The sequence below is a fragment of the Poecile atricapillus genome, chromosome W (genome assembly GCF_030490865.1).
Source record: "Poecile atricapillus isolate bPoeAtr1 chromosome W, bPoeAtr1.hap1, whole genome shotgun sequence".
NCBI lineage: Eukaryota > Metazoa > Chordata > Aves > Passeriformes > Paridae > Poecile > Poecile atricapillus.
Genome location: NC_081288.1, coordinates 104,738,098 through 104,754,239, shown reverse-complemented (window position 1 = coordinate 104,754,239; position 16,142 = coordinate 104,738,098). Strand labels below are relative to the sequence as shown.

The following is a 16,142-nucleotide window of genomic DNA, read 5'->3' as shown; positions in this document are numbered from 1 at the left end:
TGATTAGTAAATATTTTCTCCCAAATCAAGTCAGTTTCCCATGTCCCAGTTAAATTTTCAAATTCCTTAGGCAGGTATATAAACTGCAGACTGGGATCCTGACTGTAAAGTTCACCTATTAATTTGGAACATCCATGAAATAACTCAAGTGACAAAGCACATGGCTGAGATCTCAAAAACCCTGTGTTCAACTGAGGTCTATACTCCCTAAGTGCTTCCCAGGACACTGTTCCCTATCTGCTCCTGTGCAGAATTCCAATCCAGTTCTGCAATGCCCATCTCCTCCCTCAAACTGGAGCCATTAAAGGGTTTGGGACCCCACTCAGGAGGCAGGTACCAGGAAGGTAAGTGTTGCAATGAAAAGACTGTGTCTTTTTCTTTGCTTCTGGTTCACCTTGAAATAGAGTTTTGGAAGCTTACCCCTGGCTCCCTGCTCCCATCTAGCTTTCTATGGAAATGAGGCCAATGGAATCACCCTATAACTTGATGAAGTGTTGGCCCATTCCAGCCATGGGACTGGAGCAGACACCTTTAAAAAACTTAGGTACCACAACTTTTGTGAAAATAAGTAGGATGGGAAGACTGCTTTATCCTTCTGGAGAATACCCATATATTTCTATAAATAGGAGAATCTGCACTTAGGAAAGTTACTGTCCATCCTTCTGACAGACTTCAGGCCTCACTACAAAGCTGTGGTCATCAGTCCCAAGATATAAATGTAAGAAGTCATGCTCCATCAACTTTGGTGCTAACAGATTACTTGTTTAAAATCCTGGCCATTGTTTTACATTTGGGGAGCTTACTCTTCACTAATACCACTAATATTAGTTGAGAGTCACACCCTCAGCTTTTTCCAAAAGTATGGTGTGGTAAGTAGGCTTTTAGGATTGATTTTAGTCCATCAACAATCCTATCAAGCACAGCTAACCATGTGCATGCCCAAAAATTGCACCAATCCATGAAAGAAATGTGGTTGCTTGTTTGCAAACTGGGTATCTTTGTTCACCTGCATCATTTTCTTGTACAGACAATTCACGTTGTAATTATCAAGAAAATTACAGCTTTTAGCTAAAAACCCTCATGCTTTTCATGGTGTTAAAAGTGTGCAACAGTGTTCTGCTGCAAACCAGTCAGCTTTTGGAAGAGAAACAGGGCTGGCATCGCTAAGGGACACAAAATGATTCACACAAACACTTTTCAGTGTTAGAACAGGAAAGAACCAATAACCTTTATTCTTTGACTCCAGTACTTATAGATTCTCAACAATGACCAGGGATTGGATAATTAAGTTTCCACTTTCCCAATCACACTGGTCATGCGAAATGACCATCAAAAGATGTTTCTTAGAGAAGGAATATGATAAACAACTTATGTTTATAGAACTTCCATGGGAAAGTAAAACTATGAAAACATTATCAGAAGGCTTTAATTTTCAGGGCGACAGCATGAGGCTATGAAGAGGTGAGCACCAGGAACCTGGGTTTGGGTGGTATCTCAACAGGTAGGTGGTAGCTCCCAGCTGAGCACATCCACAGCCTGCCAAAGGACAGCAGGGCATTACTATTCTTCCAGCTCTGAGCCCTCTTTCCCTGCAGACCTGATTCAGTACACTAAGGCCCCATCCCTATTTATGCTTCAGCTCAGAGGTTTTCTTTAGGAACAAATTGCCTGACTGTACCTCCTTACCACACAGGTTTGCACCACAGAACAGCTTCACAGCACACAAACCCGAAGGTTTCAGAAGAAATAGACCAAAATATGTGCTCCAGAAGCACATCCAGAAGCACCTAACACACCCCAACCTGAATGTCCAGCTGGTGGCCATGCAGCCTACAGACTGGCACCAGAGGTGATCTAAAACATCCCAAAACACAGAGAATGGGCAGCTTGTATCCAACACCTAAAACCTTGGTCCATGGTTTCAGTCTTGCTAAATCACACTCGTTACTAATGCAGTAACAAAAAAATACTTCCTAATCTTCCAATTTTTTTTTTCCTTATTGCTTTTAAGGAACTAAATTGGCTTGTAGAGGAATCCAACAGCTGCCAACAGTAGAAAAAGGTAAGAGGCAGAACTGCAGCACCAGCAGAAAGCAGGGCTGAGATGAGGGACCTTCACATCCCTCTTTTGGAGACAGTAAGCTGCTATTTCTGCTTGCCCAACAGAGTGAAACTGAATCCTCAGAGACATCTGCTGACAAGGTAAACTAGGGGCAAGGTGAAGCAGAGCTGGGACTACTTGTCATCTAGTGTTCCAGAAGAACAGGGAGATCCTCAGAGGCTACAGAGGCCTCATGACAGACACCATGTTCTGAAAGCCCTAGACTGTTAAACTGAAACTTAATTTTGGAAATAATCTCCCTTACCTCATCACTTCTTTACCACCAGCCTTTCCACTGTCATTCCTGGCTTTTCAGTAGCACAGTAGCTTCAGATGTAACACAAATGGGGCTGGACACTGGATTAATAAATAAATTCACCTTGAGAACACCTTAGGAAACTTTATTTTTTCATAAATGATATGACCCTTGGATATGATGTGTTTTCCCTACCTCACAGGGATGATGGAGAGCATTTAATTAATTCAAGTGCTTTCAGATTTGTCAGTTAGTTGCAAGTACATGCTACCCATTTCTCCCTGCATATTTCTCCCCCTGTATATTGTAATTTGGATTCTCCAAGCTATGCACTAACTCAGCCAAGAAGTCTACATTTTGAACTCTGCATTTTAGGATTACCAGCTAGGTCCCCCTGACATACATAACTACCTTTTCTGCAGGTACCCAGCAGCAATAGCAACACACCCACTCGACTGAATGAGATTCAGATGAACACTTGTTTGCAATTTTTTGTAATCAGTCCTCCTTAAAAAGGAGAAATCATTAACCCCAAAGAAGTAGCATATGGAAAGTCACTTGAATCAAATGCAGAAGACTGAAGACTATAATGGTGACTTTTTCTTTAAAGTAGTGCAACACACCAAGAACCACAACAACAAAAAAGAAGTATTTATGGCAGTGAGGGTCATAGACTTTGGAATGAATATGTCCTGATCCCAAGTTAAAATAACAGCCCTGGGTTCAGAGCTGAAGTACATTAGATATAGAAACACCTGCTATCTCACAGACCATCGGCATGTAGAACAGAATCTGTTCAATGCCTGCCACTGGGAAGGAATGATATCTATGTACAAACACATTTTTGGCTACGCCAGTTGAAAAGCATATGATCCTGCCTGCAAGGCACAGATGAATTTATGATGCTTTCCATCTAACTCCCAGCTTACAAGTCACTGATAGCAGCTGTACCAATTTTTATTTCACTGGGAACATCATTTGTCCTGAGAGCTTGTCACATCAGCACTTGGGAAAGTTAAGGTCCCTATCTAAAGGTGTGAGGTCAATGAATGCACAGATGTCAGAGTGAATGCTCCCATTCAGAAATAAAATTTGCTATACAACAAAGTAAAGCCATTTCCTTCTGAAGAAAGATATTTAGTGGCAAGTTTATGCATGTGCTTCACACCTTTAGTCTAAACTGCCAAGCAGGCAAATCCCGAGATGCTCTTTCTCACAGAGTCCAAAAAGTTCATTTGTTTTGAATATTCATGTTTTTATGTCATAAACACAGCTGAGCCAGACACTGGTTTATCACACTGGTCAGCTCATTGGTTTGGCACTACACACTATCTTAGCAGGATGTGACAGTGTGACAGGTATCTGTCTGACCTCCAGACACAGGAAGGAGAGTGAGAATACATTCTTCTCTACCAAACCAGCAGCAGGAAAAAGGATGTCTTGAGGAGAAAGTCTAGGGCACTAATCCCTTCTTAATAATGACAGGTAAATTTGTGACCACAAATTTGGGAGCTGCCCAAATCATCACCAGCTGCTACCACTGTTTTGTCTTTGTACTTTGGAATGTTCTGAAGCAGCACCATGTCCCAGTAACGTCACAAGTCTGGCTGGCTGTCACATGCTGAACAGATTTTTGACAACAGCTTGTCTAGAACTGAATTCTGCCCAAGAATTTTCCACTCTGACTGGAAGCCACAAGGTACTTGAACACATCCTTACTTGATGCACATGCACAGCTCTTCTGAAAAGAACACAGTTAATCACATGTTTGTGTAACCACTGAACTAACATGCTCCACAGGAGGAGCAAGCTCCAGGATGTGTGTGAGATTGGCTCATGTGTCCTGGCAAAAGGTGAAGCACACAGATTTCAGTGCCATAGTAAGGAAATAACTGAAGTAAAAGAAAGTCATGGGTTAGGTAGTGCTGAAAGAGTGTTTCTCCATGCTGTCTGCAACTGATACCTGATACAGACATGGGGAAATGGCTCTCAGTCCAGTTCTGTGGAGACTTCTAAAGACTTCAGGGCAATTCTGCTCAGAGCACTCTGCTAAGAGGCCTGGACGGCATGCCAGAAATCATAAATCACCCTTAAATTGTCAGGGTCAGTGGCAAAGTAGTAGCATAGATAAGTAATCTGATTTTCTTTCCTTCAAACCTCATTAGCACAAGTATTTACAATGCATAGGTTAAACCCCCTCTAAATACTCCACAGAAGACTCCTGTATTTCTGAGTCACTGATAAACTAGAGAAACCATACAAGAAACAAAGTGCCTATAAAGAGATGTAGACTTTGATTTGAAAGGCTGTCAGATAAAACCAACATTGACACACCCCTAATCCTCTCCTACAAAACCCTTGTTTCTTTTACCTGCCAGGATTTTCCTGCAGTATCCACTGTTGAGGACAATAATCTATTAAAATATTCACAGCTCAATTTTTTACAGGTAGGAGTACTCTATACTAGGAGAGCAGGAGTTCATATGCTGGCATGTACCAGTGTTTGATGTGACATATTTAAATACAGCACCAGCAATGCATTTGCCTTCTTCACAAAAATTATCTGCTGCCTAATTGATCAGGTAGTAGATAAAACAGCAGAACCTTCTTACTTGCTAGTTAATTCTGGGTGAACAACTTTCTTCCTCCTGTTCCTTCATGCTATAGTCCTGAAGGCATGTTTAGGTCACCTGTGGCTGCCTCCCTGCTCTTCCTTTGAGGTGACTTTCCTTGGGTTCAGCATGAATTCAGGACTGTAATTTCACCAAGCGTGACCATTCACAACTTTCATCCTTACTCATTCTCCCAAAGATCACTTGATTGAATTAAATCTTGATTTTTTGCAGCACCCTTTTCCCTCAGGCTGGGGGGTTGTGCTGGCACTGCTATGCTTTATCTGCTTGGTAGGAACAGAGATCCCTGCAGGCTTCCCTCTAGCCATGGGTCACAGAGCAGGCCCCAAGCCATGCTCCTGAACAGCAGGTTCCATGAATTCCCCATGGTAGCAGCAGGATAAACAGTCTAGGCAGTCACTAGTGAAAGATGTGAAAGCCAGTGTGTTTTCTGAACACTGTAGGGACAGAAGAGTAACACGGACAGGCAAATCAATACCCCTTCCTTAGGTAAAAAGGCTTTCTGAACACACAATGAATCTCAAAAAGGCATCTATACTTAAGATCCACGGTTTAACACAAGCTGGGAAACCAACACTCAACAAAAACTGAGTCCACCCCCTACTCAGAAATGGCAATGCAGCCTGCTCTAAATTAGGCAGCATTTAATAAGTACCTCAAATTAGGTAAGAATTTAAAGCTTCACATGGCAAGGCTGCACAAGTCATCATGTACCCATAACAAAAGAGATCCAAACACTGAAGTGCTGCTGAAGTGATCATCAGTTCTGGATCACAGAACTGTTATTCTTTGCCAAAATAGAAAAACCAGACCTGAGGTCAGATTTCATTAAAACTCCTTCTGGTTCAGCCACAATAAAAAAATCAACCTACAGCCATAGTAACCCTCTGTTCTGAACTCATTTTGTCTCCCTTCCAAACTGCAGCTCCCTATTAGAAATTTGTTACATTAATAGCCATAGTGGAGAAGAGCAAGTTGCTCTATTAATATATAAGTGATGACCATTACTTTTTAAGTTGTCCTTAAAAAAAGCTAAGTGCAGGGCCACACGTGTACCACTGAAAGTATCAGCTTGGTTAAGCACAATCTAAACTTAGTGCAATACTTTCCAACAGAGTCTAAAAATAGGAACACCAAGATTTTGTGGAAATACAGGAGGAGAGGCTAACACAATATTTCAGGAAATCAGACACTGCCATTTGACATAATCCTGAAAGGAAGAAATACAGCTCCAGTGATTAATCTCCCTACAGAAAGCAAAGCTGGGACTGTAAGGAAAGACTCAGCCCCATAACATGGGGTTGCATGTGACAATGTCTGTGCTGTGGAGCTGGTGCCTGCTTTCTCCTGTGACCAGGAAGATGTTCAGCATTAACATACCTGGGAAAGGGAATTTTTTCCAATGAAGTGGAATGACTGCAACTCTCGGTTTGTTAGGACTGAGATCAAGTTGGGTACTGCAGAATGAAGTAAATAAAAACTACCCAGAAGGAAAAGCAAACAAAACTACCAGAGGGGTGAGGGATATGGGGTGAAAAGTGCCAGCTTCAAGAAAGTCTGGGAATAAAGACAGGCTTGTCCCTACTATACTTAAAACTTTTGCATGCACACGGCCCAGCACACCTTCTGCAGCCATGCTCATTTCCTCAGGGACACACCCTTCGAGGTTTGTTATCCCATCTGGTGTGAACAGGAAGCACAGAAAAGCACCCAGAGAGATCCACTGGCAGCACATCTGATAGAGCAAAGCCCACGGTCACCCAACCCTTAGCAGGGCACTTGCTGGGAATTGTCACAAAAATTTGCAAACAGGTTCCTTGTTTCACACCTTCACACCAAGGTCACTTCACTGGTTACAGTTTACAGTGGAAATTAAGTCTTTTAGTCAGGGGTGAGCAGCTTCCAAACTTCCTGACATACACATATGTCAAATTCCTGTCTTCTAGCCATGTAGCAATATGGAACAAGGTGAATTCAGGCAGGCACAAGACTTCCTGAACTTTTAGTAATGTTTTCAGGTTACTCTGTTCAACCCTGTTAGAAAGACTTGGCTTCTCAACTAGTACTTGGATTACTTTGCCTAAAAAATACACAGGTACTTCTCTCAACACCTGATGCATCTAACAGGTATCAAGGCACATATATAAGGACCACTTCCATAATTCTCTGTAGGACACAGAGAAATATGTGTTCTTAGATAGTTGAAGACCTATTTTATCACTGAATGCGCCAGGCCATTCCTTTTGTGCATGCTCTGTATCCTGCACTGTCTGTTCTCCAGAGGGTCTATATTTATGCTCTTTCCTTCCAGAAGTTCTTTTGGACAAATTTACTTTTCTGTTCATTACAGGTAAAACAGAAGAAAAACGGCTTTTCTCACATGACAAATGTAATCATAGATGGAGATGTGCAGATCCTAGAATTTACTATAACCAGAGTGGACTACACCTCCTGGGTCACATGCTAGGAAGGCAGACACATAAAATTTTCACAGTTCTGACTTTTTACCCAAGCAGCTCAAAATCCACTAAGAATTGGCAGCATCATGTCACGGATATTTAATAAAATTTTCTTTGGCTTTAGATCTCCAAGTGTCCAGCAAACACAGACAGGTCAGACTAAGATTTCACTGAGGTCCAAAAAGAAAGTGTGGGCTCAGAATAGGGTTAATTAAGCAGCAGAGATGATGGGGTCTTGACAGAAATTGTATGTTTCTCATGTTTTTCAAAGTTTTTCAAACAGCTGGCTATTGTTCTAGGTAGATAAGGCTTATAAACATTGTAATAGTGATAGTGAAGGCTTAAAAACTGTGATGTTTCATGCCAGATTTAAATGTGTGCTTCCTTTCTGCACATACACGTGGCTCCAAGCATGGTTAATAAGTAATAACTTCACTCTTGTTGGGAAAATGATGACAAAATAAAAGAACAGCTGTGGGAGAAGGCGTAGTGCAAAGTTATTATGGCCTGTAGTAAAAAGCAGACTTCAAAGGAAGCACCATGGTTCAGGTGTTAGATGTGCAGCAAAAAAGAAAATAAAAAAAGAAGGTGAAAATGCTTTCACCAGGCTTTGACAAAAGGAGCAAAAAACACTTGCCAATCCTCTCTTCCTTTTTCCAGGCCTGGACTAAAGAACAAAGAAGCCCAAACCATTGCAACCACATAGATAACTAACTTCTTTCTTAATCCAAATCACAGGTTTTGCCTATCTATTGGGAATTTGGGGGCTTTTTACACCTTTTTCGGTGTAGTAGATTTTTGTGCTAGTAAAAACACTGATTCAGTCAACAGATCAGTGCAAAGGTAATGCACAGGCTAGAGAGCTTCGCATCTCAACTAGCCTTGGGAGCACATCTCCATTACAAGTCACTTCACCGACAGAATCCAAGTGTTTTCTTACAACCCTCATGAAACAAAAACCTTTGGACTGAACAACCCCAGACTTCTGCATCTGGGCCGAATACAACTTTCAGGGGATCCTTCATCAGGCTCTTGGCATAACCTTGTCGTATTTGTAGAGATCACAGACTCTGTTAGAGGCGAGGCACAAAGTGAAACAAAGGTATCGCTAAAATGCTTTCATTGTAACAGGTTCTTTGTCCGTAATTTACACGGGAAGTTAAGGCATGAGGAAAATATTTCTGCTACAGGATCCAGAAGCACGAAGGTCTTAAATTTTGTTTACATAGAACATGTCATTTAATTTGTAAGAGTATAGTTACATATCCTTATTAACTGCTAGTGCACAGATCCACTTCTTTGGCTCAAAGGTGCCTGGAGCTGGAAGACAGTGGTCTCTAGCTCGGGAACCGTGAGTGTCTCCTGGTCGGCAGTGCCCGGCCAGCAGCTGCTTCCCCCGCTCCCCCACTCCCGGTTCTCCAGCCCGGATTCCGGTTCCCCCTCCCCTGGCTCACGTTCCCCGCCCGGATCCCGGTTGTCTGCCCGGCTCCCCGGTTCCCAGCTCCCCACGCTCTCCCTGGGTCCCCGTTTCTACCCCCACGCGGAGCTCCCAGTTCCTTTCGCCCCCCGTCTCCCGTTCCTCCGTCCCCTCTTCAGCTCCGCTTGGCTTCCCGATTCCCGGTTCCTGTGTGTCTCTCCGCCCCCCGCCCTCAACCCCCCATTTCCCGTTCCGTCCCGAGCTCCTGTTTGCCTCCCGATTGTCGCCGGCTCCAGTTTCCCTTCGGCACCCACTTCCTACCCAGTTCCCGGGGCTACCCCTTTCCCCGATCCCGGTTCCCTCTTCCCCGATCCCGGTTCCCTCTTCCCCGATCCCGGTTCCCATTCCCCCACACGCGGCGCCCACCGAGCCACTTCCGGGATGGCGCGGCTCCGGGGTCTCCCTGCAAGGGGCAGGGGGCGCCGGCCGGCCGGCAGGGGGCGCTGTCCGCCCGTGAACGCGTCCCGCCTTCCCTCATTCCCTGCTCGGGCCTTGGTGGACGCGCCGTGTCCCCAGCGTGTCCCCAGCCCTCGGGATGGACACCCAGGTGTCCCCAGCGTGTCCCCAGCCCTCGGGATGGACACCCAGGTGTCCCCAGCGTGTCCCCAGCCCTCGGGGCGGACACGCCGGTGTTTCCAGCCTTCAGGGTATTTTTCGCTCTTATATCAGCATGTGCTCCTTGGGCATCACCTCTGCGAGCTGGTCAGAGGAGTTGATACTGCCGTGAGATACAAGGTCTCAGCCACAAAACTTGGGTGGGAGAAGTGTTTTGATAGCAGCTTCAACTCAGGGACTGGCTGAAGTGGAAACTGTTGGCATTCTCAGTGGATTATGCAAAAATGTAATAGTAGTGATAATACGGTGATAATAAGTATAATAATAAGGTGAAGGATGAAACCTTTCATGAAAATAAGTGCATTTATTTTAATTTTTTCTCTTCTCAGCATGTTTGCTTTCATCAGCTTCCAAAGGCTGATACTGCTTGGTGCCTCTGACATCAGCAAGTTTCAGGTACCTCTCTCAGTTTCTTCAGCTGAGTTAATCTCCACACGCTTTTCCTGAGTTACCCATCTGATGTCTTCAGAGTATTTTGGACGAATTGTGCTCATAGCTGAGAAAAGTAAGGATTTCAGAACTGAATTGAAAAACACATTCTGAAGAAAGGAGGTTCCTGATGCTATGAGCCACTCTCGGGAAGTCTGGTAGCCATAGGACAAACCATAGAGCACAATGAAGAAGGACGAGAGCACAGTTATGCTCAGAACCAGCCCCCAGGCCACAGAGACACACCACCAGCACAGCAAGGGCTCAGTGTCTGGGATCTTGCGAAACTGCCTGATGGCAGTACTTAGGCTCCTTCCTCTGAAAAAGATGTCCCATTCTGCGAAATTGGAACTTGACTTCTGTGACTTATCCATCTCAGGGGAATTCACAGTTACCATCTGCTCCTCTGTGTCAATTACATTTGCATCTTTTTCAGATATTATGCAATTATTCCAGTACTCAGAATCTACCTTTGGGTACATCTTAGTCATAACAGGAGGAGGATCCTTCTGGGAATACTTAATTAAGGCAATTATTAACATTTCCACGGGGATGGTAAGCAAAGCACATTCAATTCCTACTGTTACTGATCTCAAATACCTCAGGTATATCGGAGTTTCATCGTCCTTTTCTGCATTAAAGAACATGATGTTGACAAGCAAGCTGAATAATATTACTGTTAAAAATGTAGACAACCTTTGGAACCTGGTGAAACCCCCAACAATAACAGGAGCAAAAATTGAGAGCCACAGATGGTACTCTGTCAGTCTCCTGTTAAAATTAATAAGAAAATAGTCTAATTTAGGTAGAGGTGTCTGGGGGTCTGTGACAGAAAATTTCCAGTCTCGTGAGGGTTTGTTCTTGTCAAGGAAAAGCCATTTTCTGCACAGAAAGAACCAGGCCTTCCTGGTGGACATGTCCTCAACTTCAGCTCTGCTTAAGAACCAGGTTGGAGATTCACCCTCATTATTGAGCCTGACCCTGAAGGAACGAATATCTCCCAAGTTTCTCGCAGTAGTTATCAGAAAGCAATCGATGCTTCCCCGTTGGAAAGCTGGAGAAGGCTTGTGCCATAAACAACGGAATTTACTTCTGCCATACTGGCCGATGAGCTGCAAAAAGACCTCTACTTCTGTTCCAGCATTCCAGCGACTGCCTGTGTACAAAGTGACCAAAAAACTCCCTTCATCAGATGCCTCATTGTCTGGCAGAACGATTATGTACTTGATCTCCTTCTCAATCCTGTCTCTTCTTATAGCCCAGCAGCACAAAAGCAAGTAGATGGTAAAAATAAACAGCACTGTTATGAGGGTCAGTGGGTTTTTAGGTAAGTCTGCTATCAGGTTTCTCCCCAGATCTACTGTGTTGGGAAGAACTACTACTTTGGCTGCCAGGAACTTGATGCTGGGTGCAGGAAGGGCTGACAGACTCCTGCGATTCCGATTGGAGTCACAGACACAGTGTACCTTCTCCCAGTTGGTCAAGGAGCCAACCTTGCATGTGTCTTTGCTCCACTGACTTCCAATCCCATCCAGAAACAGGCAGTGGTCATTAAAAATGTATATGCCCACCACTTTCCGGTTTGGGTACCTTAAGATATAGCGTGTTTCAAAGACAATGGAAATGTTCTGAGTGTCTGCACCACTTTCCTGCACTATGGTTGTCAGCAGGGACTTTGGGAGACAGACTATATAGGGACCTGTAATGCTACAGTCAGCGGTGCTTGTCTCATTTCCGCTTGCAACTGTTGGCATGTTGTGAAAAGCAACAAATGAGGCCACTGGCTGAGTGTTAGTGAGATTGGTACCTGTAAATATCAGCACCTTGAAAGTAGCTTTTAATTTTGTCATGATCTGGAAGTATATGTTTGTGGCAGTTTTATTGACCTCAAAACTAAATCCTCCAGTTGTGTAAGTTTCTGTTTTATCGGGTCCCATTACTAAATGAAAAGTTGCAAGTCCACCTTTCCTGCCAAGAAAAATGTCTGTTCTTTCAGGCACGATCGCAACTAGATCCCCATTAGCCTTAGTCTCTGTGATTTTATACCCCATGACCATTGATATGATATCTGATGTGTAACCTAGCCAAGGGAAGGGGCTCTCATCAAATTCAAAAATGGCAGTGGAAATCACAGTATCCGAGGTCACTCCTGAACCATCTCCTTTTCTTAGTGTTGGATAAAAGCAATTGTCGCAGGTGTATGTGGCAGGCAAATAATTTGTAATGTTCCAGGCTTCATTTTTCTTCAGAGTGATATTCCAGTGTCCTGTTTCTATTAGAGTTTCTATTTCTTCAGGGACTTTTCCCCAGAAAACTATATCTGTTACACCTTCCATGATGGAGAAAATATGTTTAATTCCATCTGCACTGACATTCTTGAGACTCAGAAGATCAGCTCTCAGGATGTTGGACAAGCATCTTAGTATTCCACTAGTCTGAATTTCTGCTTCCTCAGACCAATGGGTCTGACTCCTCTGTCTCTTCAGAATTCCTGTTACTGCTGTCAGTTTCCCAATGGCAAGGTCTTGTGACATAACATTCATTTTCTCAACTGCCTTTGTGACTTCAGAAAGAACAGCCACTACTTGGTTGACGTCCATGATGCTATTTACTGAAATATTCAAGGCTGTTTTAACCACAGTCTCCCGAAGCTGAGCCTGAGGGAGCTGGACAGTTGGTGTGCCTTTAACATAGTTTAAGAGTGAGGCTGCAAGATAAGCCAAATAACCAGCTCTAAGACGATCCCCAGTCTGCTGAGCAGATGTTGATGCACTTAAACGGCTTGCTGAAGCCAGCAGTTCATGAAACACAGCCGAAAGGGATTGAGTTTTAAGTGGCTTCTTTATGTAGACACGTAAAGTCGCCTGGGTAAACGCCCCAATGGAATCACTGACTTGAATATAAAGTGTCAAAGTGTACCTGTGAGAGGGCACTCCAACTGGGAGAAGAGATGGAGGAGTTTTAGGCTCAGAACCAAAGTACAGAATTGTGCCAAATGTGTTTTCCACCACAGAAGTTATTGTGGTAGTTTGGGGTACATCGGAAGCTACTATCACTTTGTATGTCAGAGGTAAATGGCTGTCAGAAAATCCTCTACATTTAACAACAAATTTTGTCAGAAAGGCTATACCGTGGCGGGGGCTGATGTTACACCTGCCAGCCCGAGGTGGAGTATTTACTGAAAAGGGTATTCTTGAGGATGAAGTCCTACCATCCCAGGTAGTTACACTTATGTGAAGTATGTAGGATGAATATACAGGCTTTGTGAAAGTCAGAGCATGTATAGACATGTAAGCCCCAGACCTCCCTGTTGATGTTTTGGAAGCCCAGTCAAAATGAATTTCTTTAGAGGTGTCTGAAAAAAGGGACCAGTAATATAGTGGTTTGTTGCTCGGCTTACAGTTTGAGCATTTTCCAGATAAGGAAAATCTCTCTGTTGGAATTAAACTCCTCCCACAGTTTTCTAGGCATTTCATGTCCAGAATGAGTGGAGGGCCAGGATCCACCTCTACGACTTGATCAGCATAAGCCTGTCTTCTGCCCTTTTTAATTACCAAGCGAAAGTAGTATAAGGTGCTTCCTGGGAGAGATTCTGGTGGTATTTTTTGAATGGGACCTGAGGGTGTTATCCATCTCAAATCCTTCTGTGATGGATGGCATCTGTTTTTCAGGCTGAATTTCATAGTCGTATAGTCTGCTGAGTCTTTAGTGCAGTACCAAGTAAATATCAGCGGTCCTTCCTGTGCATCAGGATCAGAGGATTCAGAGCCGTCAAGAGTCCAGCTCTCAGAAAAACCCACTGTGCGGACTGAGCCCCCTGAAATATTTGCCAATAGATCAGCTCTCTCAATCTGAACATAAATAATATCATGGGCCTTGAGGGATATTGAGGTCCTAATTGGGACTACCTCAACAGTGAAATAAAACAGATACAACCCGTAATCTAAAGTATTACTGGGAACAGTTAAATGTATCATTTTTATGCCAAACATTGCAGAAGTGTTCACTGGATTTGACCAGTCCGGCTCAGTTTCTGTGTCCTTAGCAGGATAGACATACCATAAAGGCTTGACAGAGATGCCAATGTGGCAGTCTACATTCAATTTGACAAAGAGGTAAAAAGATAGTGCCCTTTTCTTGTACAAGATAATGGATCTGGGATCAGGTCTCTGAATCCAACACCTGGTTATCCTACATTCTTTTTTCTCACAAACCACTGGTGCTTCGATGGTTTTTGCAGTATGGTTGTTGACCCTGACGCTTAAAAGAGCCAGTGTAGGTGCACTGCTGGTGCAGTTCACCTTTGCCACAAACCCCATGTATTTCTCTGCATCAAAGGGTAAAGCAGAGCGACGGACAAAACGCGTGGCATTTTTTACATGGTCTTTGTATGTGTATGTGCTACTCTGGACAACATGGTCTTTTTTTGTGCCAAAAAGCTGCAGATGGAAGGTCCACTCGCACTGTAGCACTGGATGTCGTGCAGGGATAAACCACACTAAATAACTAAAGTTCTGCAGAAAAGAAAGACGGCCACTGCTGAAAACATGGACATCAAGGTCTCTTTCTGCCAGTGACCTAATCAAAGACCTCTTCTGATTCATATAAATGTACATTTTGAACTAGTACCACTGTATGGCCAGAAACTCTATGGTGAGTAAGTAGGAGAGCTCTTTGTATTGGTAGAACACAGTGCGTGTGTTAGGGCAATCTGTGGAAAAAGTGCTGCTGTTTTCTTTAGATGTGTAAAATGTTCCCTGGTTGTACCTGAAAATGTAAGTGCTGCTGCTGGTCTTCCCTGGGCAAAGGTTGACATGGATGGGAGTTTCTTTGCCAGCAGTTAAGCTCAGGGTACCATTGAGCAAGTGCAGTTCTCCCATCAATTCCTCAAACCTCTTCCCATCAACATGGAAGTAAATGCTGGCCACCACTATCTCATCCAGGCTCTGAGGTGTAGAAATGGCACAGAAGTTGCTTGATGGTGTAAATGAACCGTAGGAGTGGAGCCAACCTCCTATAGCCTGTGTGTCTACCAGTCTGTAGGAAAGAGTACTCAGGGTAAGGGGCTGAAGCCACCAGGATAAGCTGAGGGGCTGCTGAGGAACACTAAGGAGCTTGGAGCTGATACTGAGGACATGCACCAAGTCAGGCTCCACCTTGAGAGAGAGGCTGAGGCTTACGTGAGGCATCTCATCAATACTGACCAAAGCAACATGGATGCCGGGGTGTCTGTAGCGCACAGTCAAGCGGTAGCTGTAGTAGGTGGCACAGGTCTGTTGCAACTCAACTGTTGGGTAGACAGCAGGTGATGGTGTGTCCTGGTGCTCACTGCTGGGAAGGAGAAGGGTCGAGGGGACACCTCCCCGGCTGCTGAAGCGGTACTGCCAGCCGGCACTCTTGAGGCGTGCACACCAGCCCAGCTCCACCGGCTGCCACACGTGGATAACGTGCGTCTGTGGCCAAAGCACAAACAGCCGCATATCCTGCCCCGAGATCTCGACGCTCACGTTGTGGTGAAAGCACTCGGGTGCAGCGCAGGAGGCAGACGAGCATTTCACTGTAAGAAGGCTGGAGGCCCCGGGTGAGGAAGCTTGTGCTGTCTGCAGCACCACCTTGCCTGACCAGCGTGAGATGTTCCTCACAGAGACCGAGTTCAGGTACCAGAGGCAGCAAGGTGGGGATGGTGGTTGCCCCTCCTTCCTCTCTACCTCCGGCCCTGCTCCTGGGGCGGGCTGGTAATGCAGGGTCACGGTGCTGTTCCACAGGCACGACACCCTGTGCTCGTTGTCCTGCCGCTGGAAGGCTTGGCCGTGAGGGCCCGGACAGCTGACCCGCAGGGGTGACGGCTGGAGACGGACAGGGGTCGCCGCCGAGCCGCGGCGGCAGCAGGCGAGCAGCTGCAGAAGAAGAAGAAGCGCGGCCATCGCGACCAGACGGGACAGGGCGGAGGACGCGCGGCCTGCCGGGCGCTGCTCGTTGGGGTGGCCCAACGGCTGGAACAGCACCCCGCGGGCACCGGAGCCTCCTCCGGAGGGCAGCTGGTGAGAACACTATTTAACCTCGGACACCGCGGGCCGGAGGTCGGTCCGGAAGAAGCAACAAAGATTTTTGGTCCAATAATCGCCACCGAATTCCCGCGGCCGTCCCTCAGCGGGGGCACGGGGGCTCCGCA

General features: G+C 45.1%; 2 protein-coding genes across 2 annotated transcripts in view; one reads left to right on the top strand and one right to left on the bottom strand.

The window, feature by feature from the left end:
• LOC131591500 (peroxisome proliferator-activated receptor alpha) overlaps positions 1-2,498 on the top strand; it is a 57,989-nt gene extending 55,491 nt beyond the window's left edge. Inside the window, exons 9-10 of the transcript XR_009280400.1 lie at positions 2,012-2,062; positions 2,167-2,498. The gene's annotated coding sequence lies outside the window, so the exon portion shown is untranslated. The remainder of the gene's footprint in view (positions 1-2,011; positions 2,063-2,166) is intronic.
• Positions 2,499-9,870: 7,372 nt separating this feature from the next.
• On the bottom strand, positions 9,871-16,120 carry LOC131591491 (polycystin family receptor for egg jelly-like). Its single transcript, XM_058862258.1, is given in 1 exon segment — positions 9,871-16,120. A coding segment is annotated over 1 exon segment (5,961 nt). The 5' UTR covers positions 15,895-16,120; the 3' UTR covers positions 9,871-9,933.
• Between the last annotated feature and the right edge of the window lie 22 nt (positions 16,121-16,142).